The sequence below is a fragment of the Chenopodium quinoa genome, unplaced genomic scaffold (genome assembly GCF_001683475.1).
Source record: "Chenopodium quinoa cultivar QQ74 unplaced genomic scaffold, ASM168347v1, whole genome shotgun sequence".
Lineage (NCBI taxonomy): Eukaryota > Viridiplantae > Streptophyta > Magnoliopsida > Caryophyllales > Amaranthaceae > Chenopodium > Chenopodium quinoa.
This window is the reverse complement of record NW_018745395.1, coordinates 1,528,133-1,556,127: the sequence shown is the minus strand read 5'-3', so window position 1 is coordinate 1,556,127 and position 27,995 is coordinate 1,528,133. Positions and strand designations below refer to the sequence as shown.

The window sequence follows — 27,995 nt, the reverse complement described above, 5'->3', positions numbered from 1 at the left end:
TTGGTATTTCAAAAAAAGGTTCAAATGTCCCATTAAGCTATCAATTAATTTCATTGGAGCTTCACTGGTACAAAATATACTCTCAGTAATACACAATACAATTTCAATGATACTTACAAAAATCTTCAGTGGTACAAAATATATTCTCATTAGTTGGGGTCCCAATACTTTTTTGTCTATTTTGCACATAAAACCATTTTTTACCATTTAGGTGGGCCCCACCCCAACTTTTTTTCACTCTCTCTATATATCTCTTCCTTTCTCCTTCTTACTAGTACATTTGTTATATTATTTTATGTTGTGAGACGTTTTCATTTGTCTCACAACCCTACATTTATACTTCCTCAAGTAAATACTCATATGATCTTTCCACTCTCTTCTATGATGTCATGTTTTGATTCTTATTTCAAAAAAATTAATACAAAGTAGTTTATTATGCTATACTTTGGATTTTCTTGAAAAAAAAAAAAAAAAAATTGTGAATGAGGTCAAGAATACTATTTGGTTATTATCTTTTCCTCTCAATTTGAATTGAGCTAGCAGATGAAACATGAAACCCTTTAGAGATGAAGAAAATTAAAACAGTAAAGGATTTTGTTAGGAAATATAGGGAGAGGAATATTATTCATAATTATCATATATTATGTTTTCTGATTTATAGCCTTAGATTGACACAAGATAACAGTTATAATATCTTGTGATGATATCTTTTAGGAATTTATGTACTCTATATATGATTTGAGATGAATGCAAAGAGACTCAAGCTTTGAGCCCTAAACAATTTATCATGATATCAATCGCTTAGGTATACTTAAAAATTTTAAAAAAAAAAAAAAAAAAAACAGAGAAGAAGAACACAAACAGAACCTTAAACGCCATAGCCATAGCTGGTGACGATACTCCGCCTCCTCCACCACCACGCATAGATACTACATCTCCTTACTATCTTGGTCCTCACGACCGTCCAGGAGATTTCATTACCCCGACTCGCCTTCGTGGAGAAAACTATGATGAGTGGGCCGGAGACATACAAACTGCGTTGGAGGCTCGCCGGAAATTCGTGTTTCTTGATGGAACAATCACATCACCATCTCTTCCATGTACTCAGACCGATTGGAACACAATTCGTGCCATGCTCATCTCTTGGCTTATGAACACAATCGATCCCGAGGTTAAAGGTACCCTGTCCAAATACAAAGATGCTAAACGCTTACGGGAGACTCTCAAGATGCGTTTTGCTACGGTGAATGGTCCAAGAATTCAGCAATTGAAATCTGCAATTGCTAAATGTGAACAATCCAAAGTCATGTAAGTTGCGACGTACTTCGGCAAATTGACAGCCCTTTGGGAGGAATTGAACAATCACGAACCTCTGATCACTTGTTCGTGTTGTGATAAATGTACAGCAGGGTCTGAGCATGAAAGAAGGCGTGAGAATACTCGACTTCACGAGTTTTTAATGGGACTTCACTCTGATTATTTCTCACAAACTCGAACTAATATTTTGTCTCAAGAACCATTGTCTTCTCTTGATCGTGCATATCAATTGGCCATCCAAGATGAACGAGTTCGGCAAGCAAAACAGAATACCGAGGAACAACCACCTGATGCGGTGGGATTTGCTCTTCGAACAAACACAGGGAAGGGGAAGCCTCCGATTTCTGATGACAAATCAGTGTTGCTCTTCACATATTGCAAGAAACAAGGTCATCTAATTTCTGGTTGTTTTGAATTAAAAGGTTTTCCAGAATGGTGGCCAAATCCTTCCAAGAGAAGCAAGACTCCACAATCCGGTGCAAAAGGCCGCAACCAGCCACATGCTAATGCCACTACTGCTGCTCCTTCTGCCAGCTCCAGCAATGCCGAGTCAGGGGGAAGTGTATCTCAAATGTTCACGGCAGAACAGTGGAAAGCAATAGCAGGTTTTGTGGGTAACACAAAAATTCCCGATGACCGTTTGAATAGTGAGTTCGACAATGATTTGTGGATTGTTGACACAGGTGTTTCTCGGTATGTCACGAGTACTGACAAATGGCTCTTTGATACTCGAAACATCTCACATTGTCCTGTCGGGCTTCCGAATGGCAAAACTGTAAAAGCCACAAAGGAAGGCTCGGTTCAATTGTCATCGAATATTGTTCTTAAACATGTGTTGTTTGTTCCCGATTTACGTTGCAATTTAATTTTGATATCACAATTGATCGATGATACTAATTATACTGTCCAATTTAACTCTCATATGTGTGCTATACAGGACCAGTTGAGGGAGCTGATTGGAACGAGTGTTAGGCGAGATGGACTGTTTTACTTTGAAGGACACGCAACGGTGCAACAGGTGGCTATTTCTGAGTCTTCGACAGAGTTAGAACTGTGGCACAAGCGAATGGGTCATCCTTCAGAAAGAATAGTAACACTTCTCCCTCCCGTTCTTAATTGTAAGGGTAGTTTGAATAAAGCATGTGAAGTTTGTTTTCGTGCTAAACACCCTAGGGATAGTTTTTCTTTGAGTGAAAATAAAACCTCTAGAATATTTGAAAAAAATACATTGTGATTTGTGGGGTTCATATAAACATGCATCATCTTGTGGTGCTCGTTATTTTTTGATAATAGTTGATTATTACTCTCGTGTTATTTGGATTTACTTGCTTGTTGATAAAACATAAGTATTTCGTATGTTCATGCCTTTTGTGGCAATGGTTGATAGACAGTTTTCTCAAACAATAAAAATCGTTCAAAGTGACAATGGCACTGAATTTAATTGTTTGCGAGATTTTTTTAATGCAACAGGCATATTATTTCAAACATCATGTGTTGGGACTCCACAACAAAATGGCCGGGTTGAGAGAAAACACAAACACATTTTAAATGTAGCAAGGGCATTGAGATTTCAGGCTAATTTGCCTATATTTTTTTGGGGTGAGAGTGTCCTTGTTGCAGCTCATTTAATTAACCGCACTCCTTCTATCTTGCATAACAAAACACCCTATGAAATTTTATTTTATACAACCCCCTCTTATACTACCATTCGAACATTTGGTTGTCTTTGTTTTTCTCACAATAAAAAAACCAAGGGTGACAAATTTGCAAGTCGAAGTCATAAATGTGTTTTTGTCGGGTACCCATATGGGAAGAAAGGCTGGAACCGCTTTGATCTTGATACAAAAGAATATTTTGTGTCGCGTGATGTTAAGTTTTTTTGAGGATGTTTTTCCATTTCTTGTTCCAATTTCATCAAATATTATTCCGGAAAAAATTGTGCCAATAAATGTGGAAGTGCCGTTTAATTTTGATGATGTGCATTTGGACTACCAAGATGTTGATAATGGCAGGGGTAATATGTCCAACTCGGACCAGCATCATAACGCTACTCCCCAGGCAGGTTCTGCCACGCAGGAGGACACTGCGGCAGCTGGCAGGGCGCTGGCCGAAGGCATGGATGCCACTGCCCAGCCCGATGGCATACCAGCGCCCACTGGTGTGGGCGTGAGCAGTGGCACCAACAGCGACAGCACACAGCAGGGGCAGCAACATCAATCCCCTGCTGCAGCCACGCATCCTCAGCCTCACAACCAAGCCTCTTCTTCACTTGATCCGACTCCCACGCACGCAAATGATACTCAATTGGGTAGAGGCATGCGTGACAAAATACCAAGTGTTCTATTAAGGGATTATGTCACTCACACTATCATCACAAACAGTCCATCGTCTCTTACATCTCCTAACACTCTGTCTCCAATGCACCCTCAGGTACTCCTTATCCTATAACACATTATATTAATTGTGACAGTTTTTCTCCACATTACCGAAATTTTATTGCAGCTATAACTTCCGGCAAAGAGCCAAGGTCTTTTAAGGAGGCCATGAAAGATGCAGGTTGGAGACGTTCAATGCAAAATGAAATTCAAGCTCTAGAAAAAAATGGGATGCACCTGTGGCTAAAATGGTCACTGTTCGAGTCTTTCTTGCTATTGCAGCTTCTAAAAACTAGGAGCTCCATCAGATGGACGTCCACAATGCTTTCCTTCGTGATGATCTTGAAGAGGAAGTCTACATGAAACTACCTCCGGGTTTTGAATCTTCGCATCCTAATAAGGTATGTCGCCTTAGAAAATCCTTATATGGCCTGAAACAGGCTCCTCGATGTTGGTTTCCAAACTTACCTCTGCCTTGAAGGCTTATGGTTTCTTGCAGTCATACTCTGATTATTCTTTGTTCACTTACACTAACCGTGGCACACAAATTAATTTTCTTGTGTATGTCGATGATCTTATTATCTCTGGGAATAATTCCGCTGCTTTAAGGGCATTCAAGGCTTATCTCAGTGACTGTTTTCATATGAAATATCTTGGTGCTCTGAAATATTTTTTGGGCATAGAAGTTGCTCGCAGTTCTTCTGGGTTGTTTTTGTGTCAGAAAAAATATACTCTTGACATTATTTCAGAGACAGGATTATTAGGTTCAAAGCCCGCCGACTTTCCTATGGTACAGAACCACAAGCTTGGTCTAACAAGTGGCCCCGTACTTTCTGATCCTGAATCTTATCGCAGACTTGTCGGCAGGTTGATCTATCTTGCAGTCACTAGGCCGGATTTAGCCTATTCGTTTCATATTTTGTCTTAGTTCATGCAGGAACCAAGAAAAGAACACTGGGAAGCAGCTCTGCGAGTTGTTAGATATCTGAAAGGCACACCAGGTCAAGGTATTTTGTTACGATCTGATAGTGTACTCACTCTGCAGGGGTGGTGTGATTCAGACTGGGCCGCATGTCCCTTAACACGCAAATCTTTGACGGGATGGCTAGTGTTTCTAGGCTATTCCCCTATTTCATGGAAGACCAAGAAGCAACCAACTGTTGCTACAAGTTCGTCGGATGCAGAGTATCGCCCCATGTATGCCATTACTTGTGAATTAAAGTGGTTGAAGGGTCTTCTCTTGAGCTTAGGTGTACAACATCCCAAGGGTATTAAACTATTCTGTGATAGTCAGTCAGCATTGCACATTGCAAAAAACCCGGTGTTTCACGAACGTACAAAGCATATTGAAGTTGACTGTCATTTTGTTCGAGATGCTATCACAGATGGTCTCATTGCTCACTCCTATGTTCCAACTCATGTCCAACTGGCCGATATCTTCACCAAACCGCTGCGCAAACCGCAATTCGAACATTTTCTTCTCAAGTTGGGCGTTTTCACTCCACCCGCTCCAACTTGAGGGGGGGGGGGTGTTAGGAAATATAGGGAGAAGAATATTATTCATAATTATCATATATTATGTTTCCTGATTTATAGCTTAGATTGACACAAGATAACAGTTATAATATCTTGTGATGATATCTTTTAGGAATTTATGTACTCTATATATGATTTGAGATGAATGCAAAGAGACTCAAGCTTTGAGCCCTAAACATTTATCAGATTTCCACTTTAGAGAGTCACTTAATGAGAAATGATCTTACCCACCATGACTGTAAGATATATGTAAACTTTCAATAGGTTAATTAAGCTTGTTTGGTATATGTACTAGGATTAGAATTAATTAATTTTAAGTGAATGCCATCTAATCATGTACGTCATATAAATAAAAAATTGAATACAAATCATATTACTAATTCAAGTCTTGTTTGATGTATTAGAGTTGGGATTGAATTAATTCAAAGTGAATGAATCTAATCATTTCGTATATAAAACATATTGTATATTGATTGCAAACAAACAATTTAAGTATGATGGTAGTGTTTCTTTTGAATAGGGGTCCTTAATCATATTTTGAGTCTTATTTTAATATGTCTATTATCCTTGGGTGTGTTATACAATTTGCATTCATCAATAACTTTAATAATAACTTTAAAGTTTGATGCTAACACTAGTAGAATTAATTAAATTGATAATGTCAACTTTTAGAAAATTATTGTTCACAAGATGTTTAGATGAGACATATTATTCCAACCAATCTAAACTCGTGCTTTTTCGACTAAAGTATGTATCATTGCTTCATTGGTAAATCGGCTCCCTTAATATACTTACGAGTATATGCAAATAATTCAAAGTAGTTTTTGAACCCCTTAATGTCTTACGGCTCTTGCTATTGGGTGCAAAAGTTGTGATGATTTTGCTTCCTAAGTGGAGTTTAATACTCCTTCCGTCCCTAAATTACATTCTTACTTCTCTCTATTATGTGAGGAATAAATGATAAAAATAGAAATGTAATAATTGGGGACGGGATGAGTATATATATATATATGATCTTTTTGGTATGATGAGATAAGAAGTGTACAGATGGCTAGTTATCTGACTTTTAGACGTGAAGTCAACTCATTTTTGGAGGAATTTTCATAAATTACCCACCTTCTAGGATATAAGAGTTGTTACTCCCTTCCTTTGTTTAATTATTACAATTATTTTTTTAGGTCAAATTCTATAATTTTTAAACTCAATTTGTACATGATTCAATGTGTTTTTTCACATAAGAAATATTTGTAATGTACATTAAAAAAAAAAAAAAAAAAAAAAAAAAAAAAAAAAAAAAAAAAAAAAGCCACAAGTAGAATTTGGATATTGGCGTATTGCTTCCAATCCACACATTCGTTTCTACCTCTTGTGATATATGTAGAACTTAATTCTATTGTCTCATTCTAAACCTTCATCATTTAATATTCCATAATATTGTGTGTGTTGGTATTATGTTCAACTACATTTTATATAAAATTAAAGAAATTTGACATTATGAAAGTACACATCATGGCAGATATAATAAAGTATACAACGTAATATAAATATGTTTGTTCTTTGAATGAAATATTTTAATGGGATTGTAAAAAGAAATGAAGATTGCAATATTCTAACTGATTGTACTCCATATGATTATATGACCATATGTATTGCATATTTGCTTACGGAGTGTCACAAGCTTTGGACATAAACAACAAATTAGTTAATAGTAGCTAATACTTGTATGAGGAAAACAAACTTCAACCAAACCATTGTTTTGTTTGTTCTTAAAGTAGCTTGTGAGGAATGTGTTGGATACAAAATAGCTATCGAAATAAGTAATAAATAAATCTATGCAATGGTGATTTTAAATGTTAATTTGGTAGCTTTTGACAAATATCGTTCCAAAAGTTGGTTTTATTTGTTTTTGAGAAGCACTACTTGTTAATAAGGAGTAATCATTAATTTATGGGCATTTGGGCAAATTTACTAGCCCTTTAATATTCTCGAAAGCGGCCCAAGAACATTAGTTTGTATCTAATCTGCACTCAATGCACATTTGCACCCAAGTGACCCAATGCAAGTGCGGAAAGGAACGGTTAGGCCAAATTGGCAAAGGGGTAGGTACAAAATCCAAGTAAAGCAAGGTTTTTTTTTTTTATGCAAAAGCAAGGGTTTTAAACTCGATAGACTTGCAACCTTCAAGTAGAGGTGTCAAAATCCTATACTTATCCAACCTAAAGCCGAACTGAAAAATATTAGATTTAGATATCGACTTAATTGGATACAATAATTAAGCATGATTCAAATTTAAAAATAAACTCGACCCAAACACCCGGATTGACACATATGCCTCCAAGGACTCAAACACTCGAATTGACACATATATCTTCAAGGATTTCAATTAACATACATTCTTATATGTGGTTGGCCACACCGTCTGGTCAGTCATCTTAGGGGTTACTTTATTAGTGTAATAGAGGTTAATTTGCCAGTGTCAAAGGATTACTCAATTAGTGTTAAAGGGGTAATTCGGCCATTGATTCATTGTAATAGAGGCTACTTGGTAAGTATAATAGAGGTTACTCGGTCAATGCTATAAGGGTTACTTTGCTCTTATAAGTGGTCACACGGTGTGGTCAACCACACAAAATGAATTGTTCAATTGAATATACTTTGCCAAAAATAATAGAATCCAAGTACGTTTCAAAACTCAACCAACTTTGACACTTCACTTTAATTTATATCTTATTCATTCCTTGAGCTTGAAGTTATATATTCACTCAACCATGATTTAAAAAAAACACATATATTTATAAAGAAAAGAAAGATCATAACCATTAAGAGCTAGACACTTTTCTAAGTAAGGAGTGTCAATCCGCCATGTGTCATTTTTTGTTACATTTCGCCATATCATCTCCGTGTCATTCGAACCCAAAAAAAAAATTGACATAAAGTTTGTAACCGGCATTACTAATGCTACCATAATTGTCAATAGTGATTTATGTATTCAACATTAAAACATTTACTTAGCAGTTATAAAATGAAGCAATTCAAAGTGTTTTTTTTTTGTTTTTTTGTTGGTAATTACTATTCTAATTTTTTGGACTCAATTGAAGTATTGGAATCATTAAAATAGTAATTACAAAAAATTGTTGAATTGCCTCATATTATAACTGTTAAATATTTAATGACTTAATTATGAAATTAATGGATGAATTACACTTTTTTTTAATATTATAATCAAATGAAAACTTTAATATTAATACTTTGACACTTACCCTATCCTTATAAAATAAAACACTTTGCTATTGTGGTTGTGTGGTCAGAAATACCAAAAATTTGTTACAATAATCGCTCATCCGCTATTAATAAAATTGTAGTGCATAATTTTTTATAGTATTGTTAGAGTAAAGAAAGGGTAATTCTGAAGTGACATGACTTTCTTAATTTTTTTTTTTGTAAGAACATTAATTTTTATATATCATTAGTTTGTATAGTATTTTTTTAAATCTATATGCTATACTTATCTCCTTTCAAAAAAAAAAAACATGCTTATCCGTAGATTTATAAGTATTGTATAGGTACTATGAAAATTGTAATCTACCTTCCCCAATAGTTTTTATATATTACTAATAAGGTTTGTTACCGTTTAATTTTCTATCATATCAATCACTGGTGTGTGTAGTGTTAATATGTCTTCTTACACAAGTTGATCATTTGTTGAAATATAGCTTACATTCTGTGATTAGATGTCATTCCTCTTAGTTTTCAATTATTATTTTTTTTTTTTGTGTGTGTGTGTGTTATTTGTAGTATTGTTCAACTGGCTTATTTTGGTCAACACTTTACAAAGAAATATGACAAGAAAAAAATGAAATATACTACGTACATTGGACTCTTTATAAGGAGTGAAAAAAACGATGGTATAGTAGGATAAGAGTACAAACGGTATAGTTTTTTAGGACTATAATGGTAATCTACGATTTACAAAAAAAATGACTTTTAAAACTATTAAATAATCTAGAGAAAAATAAACATTGTGGAACTGATACTTGTGGTCAATTCAATTTATTGATTCTTTTAATTTGTGCAATACGGAGTAATAATATTAAAAGCTATAAATTTCAATCACTCTATATCCACAATCATCTAAAAAATATAATTCGGGGCATCGTCCGGGTCACTAACTAGTTATTACTTAATTAGATAGACTATTTTCATTCTACTTAGCTTATGCTAAGTCTTATTTTATTACTCGCTTTACTCTCCTTTTATGACCGTATTTTATTAATTACCTGATGGTTGAGGCCCAGGAATATGTTTTATACTCTATCACTCCCCCTCACATGAAAGGCCAATTTGGGCTTTGAAATGTGGATGCAACATAGGCCCACCCATACCTAGTGCGAATTTATTCCACTTTAAAGGAGGAGCGGCTGAGATTCGAACCCGTGACCTTTGTGTCATGCTGGCTCTGATACCATGTTAGAGGATCAACTCAACCAAAAACTTAAGCTGATGGTTGAGGCTTATGAATATGTTTTATACTATATCACTTTTCATATCATATTTTTATTTATTTTTTTATTTCTTGATATTTACTCTCCTCTTCACTTTTACATTTGTTGTTTTTTTTTTCAAATAATGTAATAGTCTTTTTTTTTTGGAAGGTAAGAAAAAAAAAAGGAAAGAATTAGGACCCCCTCCTCACGAGGGGTGATCCTAAAGCATCTGAGGTGAGAATGGGGTACAAAGCTGAAGAGGTACAAAAATAAATATCTAATTTGTCAGTGACAAGATGGACAACATTTGCAATCCAATCTGCTGCTCTGTTTGCTTCTCTGTAGACTTGTCGAATTTTCCAATGGGGGAATCTACGAAACAGGATCTTGATATCTGCTATAATGTGATCAATCTGCCACGGGGTCGACCAAATACCATTCACTGCGTTGACGACGAGGAGATTGTCCCCTTCAATTTGAAGATATTGTATTCCTTGTTGGAGGGCGAGGATAATACCCTTGTGAAGACCAAAAGCTTCAGCTACAAAGACGTTGGTGGTTCCAAGGTTGAAAGCTTGTGCTGCAATGGGTTTACCGTCACTGTCTCTGATGATGACTCCTGCTGCTGATGAATTGTTTTTCACCGAACTGTCTAGTTTGAAGGAGTTGAGATGAGGAGCTTCCCATGCAACTAATTGTGGGTTAGGGTGGTTTGGGTGAGGAAGATGATGGGTTTGGGCTCTCTGCATAAGAGACCCCGAACTTAAAGAGGTATCTATGAGCATGCGATAATTCCACTCTTTGAACGCAAATTGCGCTCGGTGGAAGGTTCTAGGGATGTCAAGAGTCTCATTCTTAAAAATAATAGAGTTTCGTTCTTTCCAAATACTCCATAAAAGGAAGATAACCTTTCGAGGGAGGAGTTGTTTTTCCGAAGCATAGATAGTGTCGTTACTAAGTCTGTAGGTGGAAGTTCACCAGGCAACCAGCTTTGGGTTAAAGTGTGGTTCCAAATTTCTTTGGCCTTATCACAAGTAAGAAATAAGTGATTGTGAGATTCCGGATAAGCAGAACAAAAGGTGCAAAGATTAAAAGGAATAATCTTTCTTATATAAAGGGTGTCTCTAACTCCAAGACTATTATGCATTATTTGCCATAAGAAGATTTGGAGTTTAGGCGGGATATCCAGTTTTCATATCCAACGATGTGGCCATTTTACAACATTTGGCTCTAAATCATGTGTTATCCATGTAGCCGACTTTACCGAAAAATTCCCCGAAGGTGTAGGGCCCCATACTGGTGTGTCAGTCATTTGAGTGCTAGGTAAAGGTGTGCCTATGATTAGTTGTACAATATAGTGTGGTAATAAAGAACAAAGCTTATGTTTATTCCAATGTCGATCTGGGAGAATAAAGTCTGCAACCCTTAAGTTAATGTTGACTTGGTGGCCTTGTAATCCGAAGGTTTCTAGGAGACTTTTATTTGTGACCCAGTTGTCTAGCCAAAAGTAAATGTCATTGCCATTACCGATTTTCCAACGAATGCCTTTGCGCAGAATCTCCCTTTGCGCAAGAATGCGTTTCCATATATGTGAGTCTTTATGTTGAAGTTGATATTCAAAAAAAGAGGAGTTATGGAGATATTTCTCTTTTATGAGTTTAACCCAAAGATTAGTAGGGTCTGATAGGATCTTCCATCCTAGCTTGGCCCCCATCCTAGCTTGGCTAGGAATGCTTACATGTGGTACAAGTATTTAAAAGAGAACGGAGGAGATACGATTTTTATTATTATTATTATTATTATTATTATTATTATTATTATTATTATTATTATTATTATTATTATTATTATTTTATTTTATTATTTTTTTTTTTACGAGGAGGAGATAAGATTCTATTAACATCAAGAAGGATTAAAATTATTTCTAACTTCATCATAGTTCAATAAACCCAAGTATAGCATTAACATCATCATCATCTTGTTCATACAAAAATTCCGTACTCAAAAAATCTCACATTAATCAAAGACAAACTAGGTACATTAAACACCCACAACTTAAAACCTTAACAAAACATCAATGCTAAACACTTGGCATAAAACCAAACAATTTTAACAAAAACCTAAATCTCTACCTAACCATAAAAAACTACAATGGCTCATCCAAACGAACCAAATCCACTTCATCATTAGCCAAAAAACAATGACTCTTAGCCTTTAAACCTCTCCTAAACCAATTACTAACCACCAACTCTTCCATCTTCCTAACCATCTTAACCACAAAATTCTCACCATCTCCCGTCAATGGTTCAGTCAAAACCGTAAAAAACCCGTTTCGGTTTCCGAAAACAATATCGGTGAACCGGCGATCACCAACCATAACAACCTCACCTGTTTTACACCCAAATAATCTTATAATTTCCTCGGAACCGCCACCCGGTTTCTTCACCTTATGCCGCACCACTGCGATCCCCAATTCCCGCTCCACCGCCTCCGCCCCCGAGTCATCCGGATCAAACTCGTACAATCCAACCGAGTTACTCAACACGGCGACTTTCCCTTCGCCGAACACGGTTTTACAGCTATCCATTGAACCCTTAAGTGGGTCCCAAAGATTTAACGAATAAGGTAATGTAATCGTGTTATCTTTGTCGAATACAACAGCTTTGAACCCTCTTCGATGGAGTTCTTCCCAGTTAATGTACCGTATGTTGGGGATTTTGATATGTGGGAGGAGTAAATGGGGGTCGTTTGTTAGGACTTTTGAGGAAGAAATTATGCCCTCGAGGTTGAATCGTTGGCCTATTGCTCCTTTGAGTTTTGCCCACCACATGTTTGTGAAAATGCCCCAATGAAAGTTTAAGGGTTTTGATTTTTCTGCGCTGTTAAGGATGATGATTGGGGGTATTTTCTCTCTCCTAAGATGGAGATTTCTGGGTTTTATTTTAAGAGGGGTTGTTTTGATGATTTGGGTTAGATGATTATTTAAAGAGTATTTTGTGCAGAGAGTTGTTGTTGTCGGTGAAACATGGAAGAAAGGAAGTGAATGAGCCATTTTTATGTAGGTAATTTTCACTGGAAAGGGATTAAATCTGTTTAATGTTTTTTTAAGTGACATTGTTAAATTTATTTTTTCTGTGGTTAAGGTTGAGGGCTCAAGGCTGGACCATCGCCAGTTGGCCCACTTCCTAACGGTTTTCAGCTCCATTAGATATTTGGGTTAACTTAGCAACCTAGACTCCCTAAAGAAAAAATAAATAAATAAAATAAATATAACTTTGGCCAAAGTTATATTTATAATTTTTTTTGTTTTTTTTTTTTTTTTTTTTTTGTGTGTGTGTGTGTGTAAAGGGATCTCAGAGAGCAATATTATTTAAAAACGGGAAATCATACAAGATCAAGCTTCGCCAAGGTAGAAATGCCTTGCGGAAAGTTACTAACAAACTCTTGCTTAACCCCATTCGCAAGAACACGCCTAGCCATTTAGGGCCTGTTTATATTTACTGAATTGTGCTGAACTGAACTAAATTGAACTGATTGGAGCTGAACTGAACTGAATTGAGTTGAAATAAATATTTTATGAGAGAAGGAAATTAGGAGCTGAACTGAACTGATTGGAGGTGAACTGCACTGAACTGATCTGAACTGAACTGAACTGAACTGAAATTAAGCAAATATGAACAGACCCTAAGTGCACTACACAGTTTCCACCCCTTTTTGATGTGACTACAAGAAAACAAATCAAAATTTGTTCCCAACCTGCAGACATCTTCAATGACAAGTCAACAGACTTCCTCCCAACTTTCTACAAACAAATAGGCTTAACAATATTCACGGCATCACATTGTAACTTCAATCTCTCATAGCCCATATTTCTAGCCAAACGCACAACTAAAGTTTCAGCCACCACCACATAATTAATACCAGGGAAATGACACACCATAGCAGCAACAATCACCCCCTGTTGTCCAGCAACACCGCACCTAAATCAGCCACACCATCACGCAACATTGCTGCATTAGAATTTACTCTGAACCAGCCCTCGGTAGACGGATGCCACGCACACATCAGTCCTCCTTGTGCCACCCACAACATGCCCATCATATTTCTTATAGTCTTCAACCAACCGAATGAAGCCTAACACTCCCATTTGACAATTACTCAAAAAAATCGATTAAAGAAGGAACTAGAAGGAGCATCAACTAAAGTACCTGCAAACGGAGAGTGATCCCAAATGTAGCGAACCTGCTCACACTAAAAAATAGCATGGATGATTGTTTCATTCTCACCCTGACATAACCCACACATCCCATCGCTTCTAATGTGACAGTCTTGCAGTCTTCCAAGGGTAGTAAGTGAGCCAGTAGCTGCCCTCCACAAAAAATTGACTTAATTTCGGAGGACCCTCGATATTCCATATTGTATTTTAGACCTCTCCTCTATCTTTACCATACAAATTTGCCCACCCACTAACATGACCTAACTGACCAAGCTAATAACCCAACTTAGTTATGTAATTACCATCAGATGAAGGCCACCAATATCTCACATCCTCCGTATCCCTCAAACTAATAGGAATGCTTTGCACAAGGTTGATATCACTGTCAATAAGGTGTTGCTGCAATTTCTCATTATCCCAACCAATGGTGAGCGTTATCCAGAAGATCTGCCACCAAAAGATCCGGAGAGCTTTCTATGTTCAGAGTAGGAACCAGTCCCACATTGTCACTAGGGAGCCAGGCGTCCTCCCAAATCTTAATGTTGTGACCATTACCCACCTTCCATTTCAAGCCATCAATTAAAAGAGACTTGGCACCCCCCAAATACTTCTCCACACAAATCTTGGGTCATGACCTCAATTAGCTCACTGAAAATCACCATTCTTAAAATATCTCACTTTCAACACTTGATGAATAAGGGAGTCCGAGTTGCATAACAACCTCCGACCTTGTTTTGCCAAAAGAGTTTGGTTAAAAATCGGTTAAAAATCTTCAAGTCACGAAAACCCATACCACTAAGGTTCTTAGGCAAACACAATTTCTTCCAACTAATCCAATGTAGCTTTCATCCTGTTCCTTTAGCATCCCACCAAAACCTAGCAATCATAGCATGGATATCATCAAGTAAACCATCTGGAATACGAAACAACCCCATCATATAAGTTGGAATTGCTTGAGCCACATCTTTGATCAAAACCTCCTTCCCGGCTTGTGAAAGTAGCTTTTCTTTCCACCCTTGCATCTTCTTCCAAATCCTCTCCTTCAAACACGCAAACACCACTTTTTTAAAATGACCAATTATAGTTGGAACCCTTGTTTAGTCCAACTTATCTATTAACTAATCCTAAAACAAAATGTTGCTAAAATCACGCTTTCTCCAAATTGTACACATGTCATTCTGACATAAAAAAATTTCAACCAATTTTCTATGGTAATGTCATTAATTTTAGTTTTTTTTTTTTATTTTTTTTTTATTTATTTTTTATATAATAAACCTTTCATATGTTTTGTCTTTTGTCCCTACCGAGTCTTTTTTTTACAAGTATGTTAATATTTCAATATTCAAAATTGTTCATTGTGTTTTTTTTACAAGTAATATGCTACAGTAGAAATTACTTACCATGTATACAAAAAATTAACGGAGTAGAAAACTTTCTTTCTCCGTATTATAAACAAATCTCACAACTGTATTTGTTTAAAATCGTACATCGCACGGGAAATAATCTAGTTTTTATTATTTCAGAAAAAATACGTTCAGATCAGATTAGAAAAAAAAATAGTTAAGATTAGATCAAATCAAATTTAGAAAAAATAAATTCAAATTAAATCATCTTTATGTGTAATTTTTTATCACTAAATATCTTTAATTTCGTAATGAAAAATTAAAAAAATTACATAATAATAAAATGTACATTATTACGAATCTAACAAGACACCACTTGATATATTTTTTCCTCATAGATTATCGTACACTAAAGGTCAAAGTTTGATCAAATCTGATAAACAGATCAGTTCAGCTCAGATTTGATCAGAAAAAATAAGGTGAACTAAACAAGCCCTTAGCAAGCTAGATAATTAGGGAGAGCGAAGGGATTGATAAGGTGAACTAAGGCTTTGTTATCCTCGTTTTATTTTTATCAAAATGAATATTATTTACTAAACTGAATTATATTTACTAAATTGAGATTTATTTTTGCTGATTCACAATCATATTTTTTTTAGGGATGAAAGTTCGGTTTACAGTTTAAATTATAGCCAAAATCGAATTCAAAATGAATTGAGATTCAGTCCAATCCAAACCAAACCAAACCAAATTCATTCGATTTTTCTAATTATAATCCTATCCGAAACAAAATATGTTCCCTTCTTTCGCAACATTCAAACCTGAAACCCCAATTTCACCCAAAAAATTCCTACAATTATTTAACCTTTTCTTATTAAATATATTCACTTCTAGTATCCATTAACAACGTTGAAGAAATTGAGAGAAGGGGGTGAACAGGAGAATATATGGCTGACGAGGGTGGCCAGTAAGCAGATCGGTGTGTGAAATGAGGGAGGAGAAGATGTGGTGTGAGTGACGAGCCATGACTTTGTGAGAGAATGAGATACTGAGAAATGAGATATATGATTTTTTTTTAATTTTTTTTTATTCTAGTTTATACTACGAAAGAGGAAAAGCGGTTAGGATATTTTGTAAAAGAAAATGGGTTTAATATAATGGGTCAAAATTTCGAATTGTAATTTGTTTTCGATTAATTTATACAACAAACCGAATCCAAATTAAATGACTAATTCAGCTTAGTTTTCGATTTGATTCGATATTAGTCCAAATTATTTTCACCCGTAATTTTTTTTCTTTATAATTACTGTTTTTTACTAAAGTGATATTATTGAAGAGAATAGGACCTATTAAGGTGCTCTTCTTCCTTTGTTTCAAAAAAAAAAGGTGCTCTTCTTCCCCATACGCCAAAGGTTAACTTAGTCTTCATCTCTCTTATAATTTCAATATTTGTCAAAATAAGCTTAATATATGTTAACTTAATACGCCAAGGTTAACTTATCACACCCTTTCAACCACCATTGCCCCCAACCAATGTCACCAGACTCACCACCCTCATTGGCACCGCCTTACCACAACCACCTTAAAAAGGCTCATTGTTGCTGCCTTAACACTAGCCATAACAAACCCCAGCCTCCACAAAAACTTACCCCCAACCACCACAACCAACCTTACCACCCACCCGAAAACCACTCCTACTCACCCAAAACCACCCCAACCCAACCGGTAGTTCGGGAAAATAAAAAAAGAAAAAATTGGTAACCAATTATATAACATGTGGATTGGTAACCATTTATATTGAGATATTATCGTATATTAGGAAGATTTGATAGAATATTTCCATATATTTATCTCCTATATTTTAGTTGATTTCCTAAGATCCTATGATATCTTTTGATACGAGGAGTAGGACTTTGTAACTCTATATATTCCCAATTATTATCAATGAGAAGGCAAGCAATTCTATTCCAATTTATTTCTAATTCTCTCATAAATATTTTGTCATGGTATAAGAGCGGGTTGATTTTTTTTAAAAAAAATTTTTTAGCCATGTCCGGTGATGATCAACCACCATTGGGGCATGAAATTTCAAGCTATTTATTTAAATCTCCATATCCTCTTTGCACTAAGCAGGGACATGCTGCTAAGGGGGGTGACGTGCCTACATGGCAGTCAAAGCAACCCCCAACCAATGTCAATAATGAGCAGACTTCAAATCTGCAATTCCATTTCACCACGGACCACTCGAGGGTGCTCTCGGGTTTTGTGGGTGTAGGGAATAGATTTCAAGCGTTAATCCAACTAGCTTGAACCCCACTGTGATCTACACTAAAGTACGGTGGCGTCCAAAGGGAAAGAAGATAGAGCAAAAGAGTCGCCAACAAGTTTTAGGAACTTGTAAACCGTTCATAGGATGAAGGTTACACCCCTTAACGATCCAAGAGTTCGTCAACTCCATAAGGTCTAGAATCAAATAAGGGTTCGGGGATGAAGGTACAAATCCAACCTAAAAGAAATTGAACCTGCCCTAATAATAGGCCTCTACTTTATTCTGATCGTATTCATGTGCGCTTTTTAATTAACATGCAATCGATAGGATTAACCCTAAACCTGTTTATCTATGTTGATTGGATTATAATGCACAAATAAACTATTATTGGCGATCACTTGAAATTATAATCAAATTAACCCTAACAAGATTATTAATTATCTTATTAAGCGTGATTACAAGTACTAATTCCCTTTAAACATGCATAAAAGGTGTGATCATGCAATAAAAAATAAATATAATATCAAGCAACATAATCATAAAATAATAATAATCATGACAATAAAATTATAATCATAATTAAAATAATAATAATCGTAAAAATAATAATCATAATAAATAATCATCATAAATAAAATAATCATATCAAAATAATAATAATATTCATAATCATCATAAATTATAACAATTATAATCATAATCATAATCATATTAAAGCATAATAAAAATAGCAAGATCCTAGGCATGATACTAACAAGATTAATAACAAACCCTAGCATGTCACTAAGCAATAAAAATCAAATCTTTAGCCCTAACATGATACTAACAATCACAATATTAGGAAGAACATAGGAAGCATCATAACAATCATATTTAATATTAATATTACCCTAGACATGATACTAGGAATATCATAATAACAATGTAAACATGATTTCTACATCATAACATCAATAAAAACCATTACAGCACTTACTTTGATGCCTCGTACCTCTTTCTAATAACAAAATACACACGTTAGTAACTTCAAGGAAAATAATAATCAAACAATTAAATTAAATAATTGAAATAGAGATTTGGGACCAAACCCTCAGAAATTAAACCTTTCATGTTTAGGGCGAAGGCAACTTCGAATATGGCTAGATGTATCTAGATCTTGCGAATGCAGAATTTTGTATGAAAAAAGCTAAGAAAGAATTCGAGAGAAAAAGAATTGATTGTAGGCGAATGCTAATTAAAACTGATTGTTGATGATAATTCGTGAATGATGAGAATTGGTGAATGAAAACGGAGTTTTTAATACGTTATTTATAGAGAAAATCAGCCAAAAAGATAAAATTAACAAAACAGAGTCTGACGCACAAAAAACAGAGCAGGCGCAAGCCCTGGCTAATTGGCGCTAAGCACTAACACTAGCGCTAGGCGCCAAGCCTGGTTCCAGGCGCCAATGCCTGGAGTCTGGCGCCAAGCCTGGTTTTAACGCGTTTTCGAAAATCAGATCAGTTTGCCGTACTGGAGGATAAAATCATATAATTTCCTCAAAAATGCTATTTGATTTTGATTAAAACTCTGAAAAGTCAACAAAAAGTCAATTTATCAATGCTAATTGAATTAGGAATGAAAAGAATCTTCTAGAAGACTAAAACCATTCCTAATTGCATTAGGAATGATAAATCATATTAGGCCCTCCCCTAGATCATTGGGCCGCATATAAGGCTCAAACCGGGCCCAGTTTAGTAATTGGCCATAACTTCCTCAATATTCATCGGAATTGGGCTTATAATATATCGTTGGAAAGATCTTTGCAAGCCCCATCCAACTACACTATTATTGGACCCGTATTATGGACCAACCAAACTGGATTGGCTGTTTTCTTAAAAATAAGTTTTCAAAAACAGAGAGAAAAGAAAAGAAATTAAAACTGTCTGCAACACTAAACTTTCCACACTTTCACTTTCATTCGATTATGATTCGACGTGAAAGGTACTCATCACTGGGTTTGGTTTTGGGGAGACACAAATGGGTGTCTACAGTGGGTAATGATAAATTTGATGATTCTTGTTGGATTATAGATACCGGAGCAACCCATCATGTTACCGGTAATAGTTCATGGTTGTTTGACACACACATCATTGAATGTCCGGTTGGCTTACCGAATGGAGACCGTGTATTTGCTACTTTGGAGGGTTCTGTTTGTCTGTCCGATAAAATCACAATTACTGGAGTTCTTTTTGTGCCTCATCTTCATTGCAATTTAATTTCTGTCACTCAACTTAGTGATCAATTAAATGTTGTTTTCCAATTTAACTCATATATGTGTGCTATACAGGACCGACTGAAGCAACTGATTGGAACGGGACTTCGGCGAGACGGACTATATTATTTTAGCAAACTGGATACTGTGCAACGTGTGTCTGTGGTTGAAGCTACATCAGAATTGGAGCTCTGGCACAGAAGAATGGGACATCCTTCAGAGAAAGTAGTTAAGTTGCTTCCTCATATTAGCAATAATAAAAATGGTTTATCTAAGGGGTGTGAAGTATGTTTTCGTGCTCAACAACCTAGAGACAAATTTCCTCTAAGTGAAAATAATTATACTAGAATTTTTGAAAAAATACATTGTGATTTCTGGGGTCCATATCGACATGTTTCATCATGTGGTGCTCGTTATTTTTTAACTATTGTTGATGATTATTCCCGAGCTGTTTGGATTTATTTGATGCTTGATAAGACAGAAGTTTTTCAGATGTTTATGGCATTTGTTGCTATGGTCGATAGGCAATTTAATCAAACAATTAAAATTGTGCAAAGTGATAATGGCACAAAATTTAATTGTTTGAAGGATTATTTTGTTGCAACTGGTATTTTATTTCAAACCTCGTGTGTAGGGTCTCCTCAACAAAACGGGAGAGTAGAGAGAAAACACAAACACATTCTAAATGTTGGTAGAGCCTTGAGATTCCAAGCCAACCTACCTATTTATTTTTGGGGTGAGTGCGTTTTAGCCGCGGCTCACTTGATTAATCGAACTCCTACTCCTCTTCTTCAAAATAAAACTCCTTTCGAAATTCTATTTAATAAACCTCCATCTTTTGGTGCTATTCGTACTTTTGGTTGTTTGTGTTTTGCACACAATCAAAAGACGAGAGGGGATAAGTTTGCTAGTAGAAGTCGTAAATGTGTTTTTATGGGATATCCCTTCTACAAAAAGGGATGGAAGTTATTTGATCTTGGAACAAAGGAATTTTTTGTCTTCCGTGATGTGAAATTTGTCGAAGATATGTTCCCTTTTGGAAGTCCGGATGAAGTAAATATTGATGATAATTTTGGTGATACAGAGGTTGAGATTCATGTGGACTTTGAGGATTATGATTTGAGTTATGGGGCTAATGATGCAAGTGTGCGTGACACCTCTAGCAATGTAGCAGACTACAGTTCAATTTCTGAAGAAAGGGTGGAAACAGTACCCTTCACAGCCACCCCGCGGCATAATGGTACAGCCCGCAGGGGGGCTGCGGAGTCCCCTGCCCACAGCACTGCCCAGCAGCAGGGTGTGCAACATCAGCAGCACGAAGTGCAGCACCCTGCTGAGGCAGCCACTGCCCAGGAGGAGGTTGGTGGGAAGCAGCTAGGCGAGGCTACCACTGCTCAAACCCAGCAGTTCGAGAACGCCACAGCTCCTCACCATCATGAAACCACGGCACAACAGCTACAAACTGACATGGGTCGGGGATTTCGAGAAATGCCCCTCGGTTTTACTTCGCAATTATGTTACTCACTCGGTTTTTGCTAAAAGTCCGTCTCCGTCTTCCAATCAGTCTTCAGGTACTCCGTATCCTTTAGCACATTATATACACTGTGACAAATTTTCTGTGAATTATCGGAAGTTTATTTCAGCTGTTGTTCAAACTAAAGATCCGACAACCTTCAAAGAAGCTATGAAATATGAAGTGGCGCAAGTCCATGAGTGAAGAAATTCAAGCTTTAGAGAACAATGGTACTTGGACTTTGTAGCCTCTTCCCCCGGGTAAAAAGGCTCTAGGAAGTCAATGGGTCTATAAGACCAAGTTTCTTTCTAATGATGAAGTTGAGCGCCTCAAATCTCGTTTGGTGGTATATGGGAACCATCAGAAAGCAGGTGTAGATTATGATGAGACATTTGCTCCAGTTGCTAAGATGACAACGGTTCGTACTGTTCTTGCTATTGCGACCGCCAAAGAATTGGGAAATTTACCAAATGGATGTTCACAATGCTTTTCTTCATGGTGACTTAGATGAAGAATTCTACATGAAACTTCCGCCTGGTTTTCAGAGTTCGGATCCTTCATTGGTTTGCAGATTGAGGAAGTCACTCTATGGTTTGAAGCAAGCTCCTAGATGTTGGTTTGCTAAACTTACCACGGCCTTAAAACAGTATGGTTTCAAACAATCTTACTCTGATTATTCTTTATTCACTCATACTACTCGTGATACTCAGATTACAGTTTTAGTATATGTTGATGATTTGATTATTTCTGGGAACGATTCCGCTGCATTGACTGTTTTTAAGGCCTATTTGTGTGACTATTTTAAGATGAAGGATCTATTCCGATTTATTTCTAATTCTCTCATAAATATTTTGTCAATTTACAATAGGTTGGTGACCGGTTGGGGTTATCATGATTCATGAGTAAATAGGCGTCAAAGATGGATTATTTTAAAAGAACAGAACAAAAGGTTAAATTGTTATAATCAATTTTTCCTTTCAATTTAGAGAAAAAATAAAAATTGTAGTGCATGTAGGATTAAGATATGTAAATCCAATACTTTGCCAATTTTAAACTATGGCAGTCACAACCAAGATTCTGTGGACGACTATACGTTTCAAAAAACAATTAATGTGAACAAAACCAACAACAAATTGATTGGGATTATATTTTCCTCCACTAGCTTTTTTATTCAAAGAGTTCTGGAATGTGGGGAAATAAAACAAACACAATTATACATAAATGAATGAGTATCTAACTAACAAAGTAATAATGACATCAGCAAGCAAACAACCAGGTAAAGATAGTCCAGCTTGTTCCAGAACAGTACAATATCAAAGCTTCTATTATTAGCAGTTTAGCACCACAATCTCTCTTTTTTTTTTTAAATAATAAATACGAGCAGTTTTTATATTCACCTGTAATCAATCAAACACCATTACTCTATAGCCCTGTTTGGTAATTAGCTTTTAGCTGATTGGTATAGCTGATTATATTAACTAGTTTGACTAGCTGGTTATATTAGCTTATTTGACTAGCTAGTTGTAAATAGCTGATTGTGTAAAAGTGTTTGGTAAATAATTGTTTATTATTAGCTGTTTCAATGTATTTAATACCCAAAAAGCTAATTCTTCATTAAGCTAATTGTAAAAAGCTCTTAAAATGAGCTTTTTCAAAAAGAGCTTTTTGGAACCAAAAAACTCTTTTAATAAGTTATTTACCAAACATCCAATTTTTAAATTGGTCAAACCTCTAATATTGCTCAATAAGCTAAAAGCTTTTCAAAAAGCTCTTTACCAAACAAGGCCTATATCTTATTTTTTTTTTCTTATTCACCTTTCTAGAAACTTGTACAAGCTAAATGAAGCTTTTATTTGGAGACACAAATGAAGTACAAATATATCGTCATCAAGAGTAAAAGTCTCCAACACACCTGTTACATGTTCATCCATGTTCAAATGATGCAAAATGACACATATATTCACATTTGCCGCCAATAATATCCCTTTCATCGACATAAAATAAAAAAACCTATCAATCTAAACAAAGTGGCATCATCTCCTTGTCTTTATACTCCGAAGTTCATCAATTGAGCAACTAAATAAGTGCAAAATCGCTGAAAATTAGGAAAACAGAGAATTGTCATCTTGTAAATGAAGCAGTAACACACAAGTTTGAAATTTGAATGCAACAATTTTCTATGTAGCGGTAATAAATCACTTTCCGGGATCAAATAACCGTCCATTGATGTCGTTTTTCAACATACAGCCAATAAGACATTATGTTTACAGTTTACTGCTTTTCACATATAATTTAAAGAGAGGGCAAGTGTTAGTAGAGAATCATAATTCATTCATATTATTAAGCGGGCGTTTTAGGATTTTCCTCAATTTTGGAATAAAAACAATCATGATTGAATATAATGATCTTATATTCTTAGGGCTTGTTCTCTTCCGTTGAAGTTCAGTTCAGTTCAGTTCAGCTCTGCTCTTAATTTACGTCTAATGATATTGCTAATGATATAAAGCCAAATTTCATTCTTTTAAGCTCTTATTACAACGACAACAATAATAATAATAATAATAATAATAATAATAATAATAATTATATTAACAATAATAATAATAATAATAATAAACAATAAGTAATAAATAATAATAATAATAATAATAATAAACAATAAATAATAATAATAATACTAATAACAATAATAATTGAAATAATAATACTAATAATAATAATCAATAAATAACAATAATAATCATCAATAAATAATAATAATAATAATAATAATAATAATAATCAATAAATAATAATAATAATAATAATAATAATAATAATAATCATCAATAATTAATAATTAATAATAATAATAATATTATTATTAATTATAATATGTACATTTGTATATATACAAATGTATAGTAATAAATAATCAATAAATAATCAAAGATCACTAATCCGTAGTTAAAAATCACTATTCCCTAAAAAAAATAGTTAAAAATCACTAATTAAGTTCAGTTCAGTTCAGCTCAATTCAGTTAAGTTCAGTTAATCGGAACAGACTCTTATTTCGAAGATTCAATAAGCATAAAGAGTTAAGTAGCATTATCACTCAATTACAATGAGAACCTACATCCAGAACATTTATTTCAAAGATTCGATAACAGTTCCTCATCATTAATGTTCTTACCGTAACATGGTAGTACAAGTAACAAGAAAAATGATCTGAATTCTAAATTTCGACAAGAGTTCCTCGTCAATTTGTCATACATGTTCTTATTGGTCACATACTAAAACTAGTACAAATAAGTGAATAACAAGATCTCACACCATGTATTGCCTGGTACAAGAGAGTTTACACAAGTAGAGAAACATTTGCTTACAAAATGGAAATTAATCAAGTAAAAAAAATCGGAGTAACAAGGAAAATGTTCAATGAAATTGGCATTAAAAACTTGAACAACAAAATAACAATTTAATCAATTTCACACCAGCATACAAATTTCTAAACTATAATTCCGAAAAAAAAAAAAAAAAAAAATTCAACCTATGATCATGCTGAAGATAAAAATTAAACTTAAAAAATTACATGAAATTGATTATACTCACCTATTTCCCTAAAATAATTTAAACAAAAATCACTAATTCACTAAAATTTTAAGCACAACAAAAAAAAAATTAAATAAAAAAGTGAAGAACGAACTCACAAATATTACAATTTCTGAATAAAGTCCAGAATTTCAATTGGAAGCCGAAAACGAAGACGACGCCGTATCCTTCAAAGGGAGTCGTTCACCCAACCCACCAAAACCACGACTAAACCCACCACGCGCGTCACTCTCATCATCAAACCCAGCCACGGTGAGCGGAAGATCATCCGTCCTCCTCACCGCGGCATGAACCACAATCACAGCAACTGCAACACTAAGTGCCACAACAATATTCGCTGTGACATCAGTAAGCAACAGAAAAACCACGGTCAAGACGGCAAGAAGCGCAAGCACAATCTTATCATCAACGATGTACCCAAAAACAAATAGCGGCGTGTCGCGGAGAAAGTAGAGGAACAGCCAAGCGGACATGGTGCAGAGGAAGACGATGAGGGAGATGGGGTGCCAGAGAAGAGAGCAGAAGAGGATGAGAAGGGTGATGATGGCGTAGTTCATACGGAAGAAGGAGAGGTTGGTTTTGATCCGGAGAACGACGTCGTTGAAGGAGGAGGGGAGGGAGAGGGAGAGGGAGGAGAGAGAAAGTAAGAGGTTCCATGGACGGCGATGGGTGGTGTAGGTAGATTGGATCTTGTGTTTGGCGTGGGAGATGAAATGGAGGTTTGTTAATGGAGGTGGGTCGGGTGAATTGGAAGTGGGAATGGTGCCATAGGTTGTCATTTGGGTTAGGGTGATTCAATCTGGGGTTTGATTTCAACAAGGGGGGATTTTGGGGTCGGGAGATGAAGGTAGGAGAGAGAATATGGGATTCGGTGGCGCGTGTTTGGAGTTTTTTTTTTTTTTTTTTTTTTCACTTTATAAATTTTGGTTTTGGGAAATTGGTTGAAGGGAAAAATTGGAATATGTACTCCGTTTGTCCCATAATATAGATTTTGTCTGTGTTTTTTACGGCATTTAAGAAATACTTCCTCCGTCTCCCATTGATATTCACTTTTGGTAGATGAATTACATTTATAAAAGTGAAAAGCGCAATCATAGATAAAAGTTAGAGAGAAAAAAATGGAAAAAAGTACAAAGCATGTGCAAAAATCAAGGATAAATTAGAAACTACAATAAATAAAGTTAAAAAAGTAAGAGTATAATAGAATTTAAGATTCCCAAAATAGGATAACAGGAATTATATTAAACAATGGAGGGAGTAGAGCTCACCGTAGAGGTGTCGATATAGGTTTTTTTTTTTTTTTTTTTGTTTTTGTGGTGTTTAGAGAGCCACAAGAGCGGGGTGAGAATCGATCCCGGGACCTCCTAGAATCGGGAGGGAAGCTCTAACCACTTGATCTATCCCTCACTCTCTCGTCGATATAGGTTGTTGAGTTAGTTTTAGGTTAATGCATAGCACTGTTAGTGGAGTAGGATTTACCGATTTATTTAATCAAGTCAAAATAGGTCAATTTGGCGTGTTGGGTTTATTTGGGTTTTTATATGCTTGGGTTCAAATTAGTTCGTTGTTGATTCTTGAGAGGTTGATAGAGGTTTTAAGGTTTTTATTGAATGTGGGTAGACTTCAAGTAAGGCCATGTTAGGTTTGAGTTATGTTCTAATTATATCATTGTTATTATCTTCTTCTTCTTCTTTTATTTTTTTTATTTTATGTGATTTTTTTTTAAATTCATTTTACTATATGGCATGTTTGTCTTTTATTATATGGTCTTCACAAGCCTCAATCAACACTTTTTCCTACTTTTGTGTCCATAGACAAGAGTGTCCTTTGGTTGCACATCTCGCCTGTGTTGCTCCGTACCAGAATAGATCCACTGTCAAAACACTTGAACCATAAAGATTGGAATTTTCATCAGGTTTGAACCCCGACAATCAAAGACCATATTGATCAACAGAAAGGGGGTCAATTGAAATAGAATCACTCGGAAATATACTTAACCAGCTTGAGTGTCAAGTCAAAGAAATGGACCTCATTGAAAGAAAAATAGCCCCACCTCAAGGAAATTTTGATCGGACAAGAAATTCATAATGAGCGAATTGGAACCACAATCGATGAGTTCGTGAAGCACATATCTTGATTGTGTATTAGGGTTGTAAAATGAGTCGCACAATATATAAATGTCTAACCTTGATGCGCGCCCCATGAAGTCTTATGGGAGTTAGAGGTTGAAATATGAAACAACCCAAACCTTGAATCTTTAATAGCACAAGAGACTCTAAGGAAGTCGATAACTTCACTTTTGAAATGGAGTAATACTTTCAGTGGCGGATCCAGGATTTTCGAGAAGGTGAGTCACCATCAATTATTGATACAAATATTTTTTTTTCCTAAATCTTGTTCATAATTTATTTTATTCCAAAAATTATATAAAAAAAATTACATTTTACCAAATTGATTTCAATCCAAAAATAGGACACAAATAAAGATCTATACTACAACCAAATTATACTTAAAAATTCAATCTTACAAGTCGAAAGTAATACAAATAACATGTTACAAACAAATGGTACTGTAAAACTATTACATTAAAATAAATTTATGATTTTTTTAATTAATTGATAAGCTTTGTGGGTACATATTAAAATTGGTTGCACAAATATAGGATATAAATAGAAACAAAAATTATAAAAAAAAATAAAAAATATTATACAAAAAAGTGAGATAACTTAAGAGACCGGTTATTAAATATAGCCGGTCTCTTTGATGAAAAAAAGCAGCGAACAATCATGAATAGAAGCATCAAAGAGACCTGTTATCTAAATAACCGGCGTCTTTGATATTTAAAAAAAAACACTGTCGATGTGACACAGGCACGCAACGCTTTGTAGCAAGTAGCAACATCAAAGAGACCCCCTATTTGTAATAAGCAGTCTTTTTGATATTTTTTTAAAAAGAAAACATAATTTTTTTTTTTTACTTGTGAGTCATGTGCACAAATGGTGCACATGAATAGATTCGCTCATAAATAATTTTGGATCTATCAACTAGAAGGTGGGCGTAGCCACATTGTACCTAGTGGATGGTGTAAAGCTGTGAT

The 27,995-nt window shown here is 35.2% G+C and overlaps 4 protein-coding genes across 4 annotated transcripts; 1 reads left to right on the top strand and 3 right to left on the bottom strand.

Annotated features, from left to right (window-relative positions):
* Positions 1-3: 3 nt before the first annotated feature.
* On the top strand, positions 4-2,602 carry LOC110712945. Its single transcript, XM_021891410.1, has 2 exons — positions 4-2,010; positions 2,255-2,602. The coding sequence occupies exons 1-2, from the start codon at positions 1,460-1,462 to the stop codon at positions 2,262-2,264; spliced, it is 561 nt and encodes a 186-aa protein (XP_021747102.1). The 5' UTR covers positions 4-1,459; the 3' UTR covers positions 2,265-2,602.
* A 7,301-nt stretch (positions 2,603-9,903) lies between these two features.
* Positions 9,904-10,461, bottom strand: LOC110712992. The gene has a single exon (XM_021891451.1). It carries the CDS (start codon positions 10,459-10,461, stop codon positions 9,904-9,906), a length of 558 nt encoding a protein of 185 aa, XP_021747143.1.
* Positions 10,462-11,651: 1,190 nt separating this feature from the next.
* Positions 11,652-12,957, bottom strand: LOC110712937. The gene has a single exon (XM_021891402.1). The coding sequence runs from the start codon at positions 12,915-12,917 to the stop codon at positions 11,859-11,861; it is 1,059 nt and encodes a 352-aa protein (XP_021747094.1). The 5' UTR covers positions 12,918-12,957; the 3' UTR covers positions 11,652-11,858.
* A 10,112-nt stretch (positions 12,958-23,069) lies between these two features.
* LOC110712932 (PRA1 family protein F2-like) lies at positions 23,070-26,216 on the bottom strand. Its single transcript, XM_021891398.1, has 2 exons — positions 24,997-26,216; positions 23,070-23,402 (listed from the first exon to the last, which is right to left on the bottom strand). Exon 1 carries the CDS (start codon positions 25,675-25,677, stop codon positions 25,030-25,032), a length of 648 nt encoding a protein of 215 aa, XP_021747090.1. The 5' UTR covers positions 25,678-26,216; the 3' UTR covers positions 23,070-23,402; positions 24,997-25,029.
* Between the last annotated feature and the right edge of the window lie 1,779 nt (positions 26,217-27,995).

Excerpts from the sequence above, each read along its gene's own strand:
- LOC110712945 (XM_021891410.1), top strand. The coding sequence starts at position 1,460 with ATGGGACTTCACTCTGATTATTTCTCACAAACTCGAACTAATATTTTG.
- LOC110712992 (XM_021891451.1), bottom strand. The coding sequence starts at position 10,461 with ATGCAGAGAGCCCAAACCCATCATCTTCCTCACCCAAACCACCCTAAC.
- LOC110712937 (XM_021891402.1), bottom strand. The coding sequence starts at position 12,917 with ATGGAGCTGAAAACCGTTAGGAAGTGGGCCAACTGGCGATGGTCCAGC.
- LOC110712932 (XM_021891398.1), bottom strand. The coding sequence starts at position 25,677 with ATGACAACCTATGGCACCATTCCCACTTCCAATTCACCCGACCCACCT.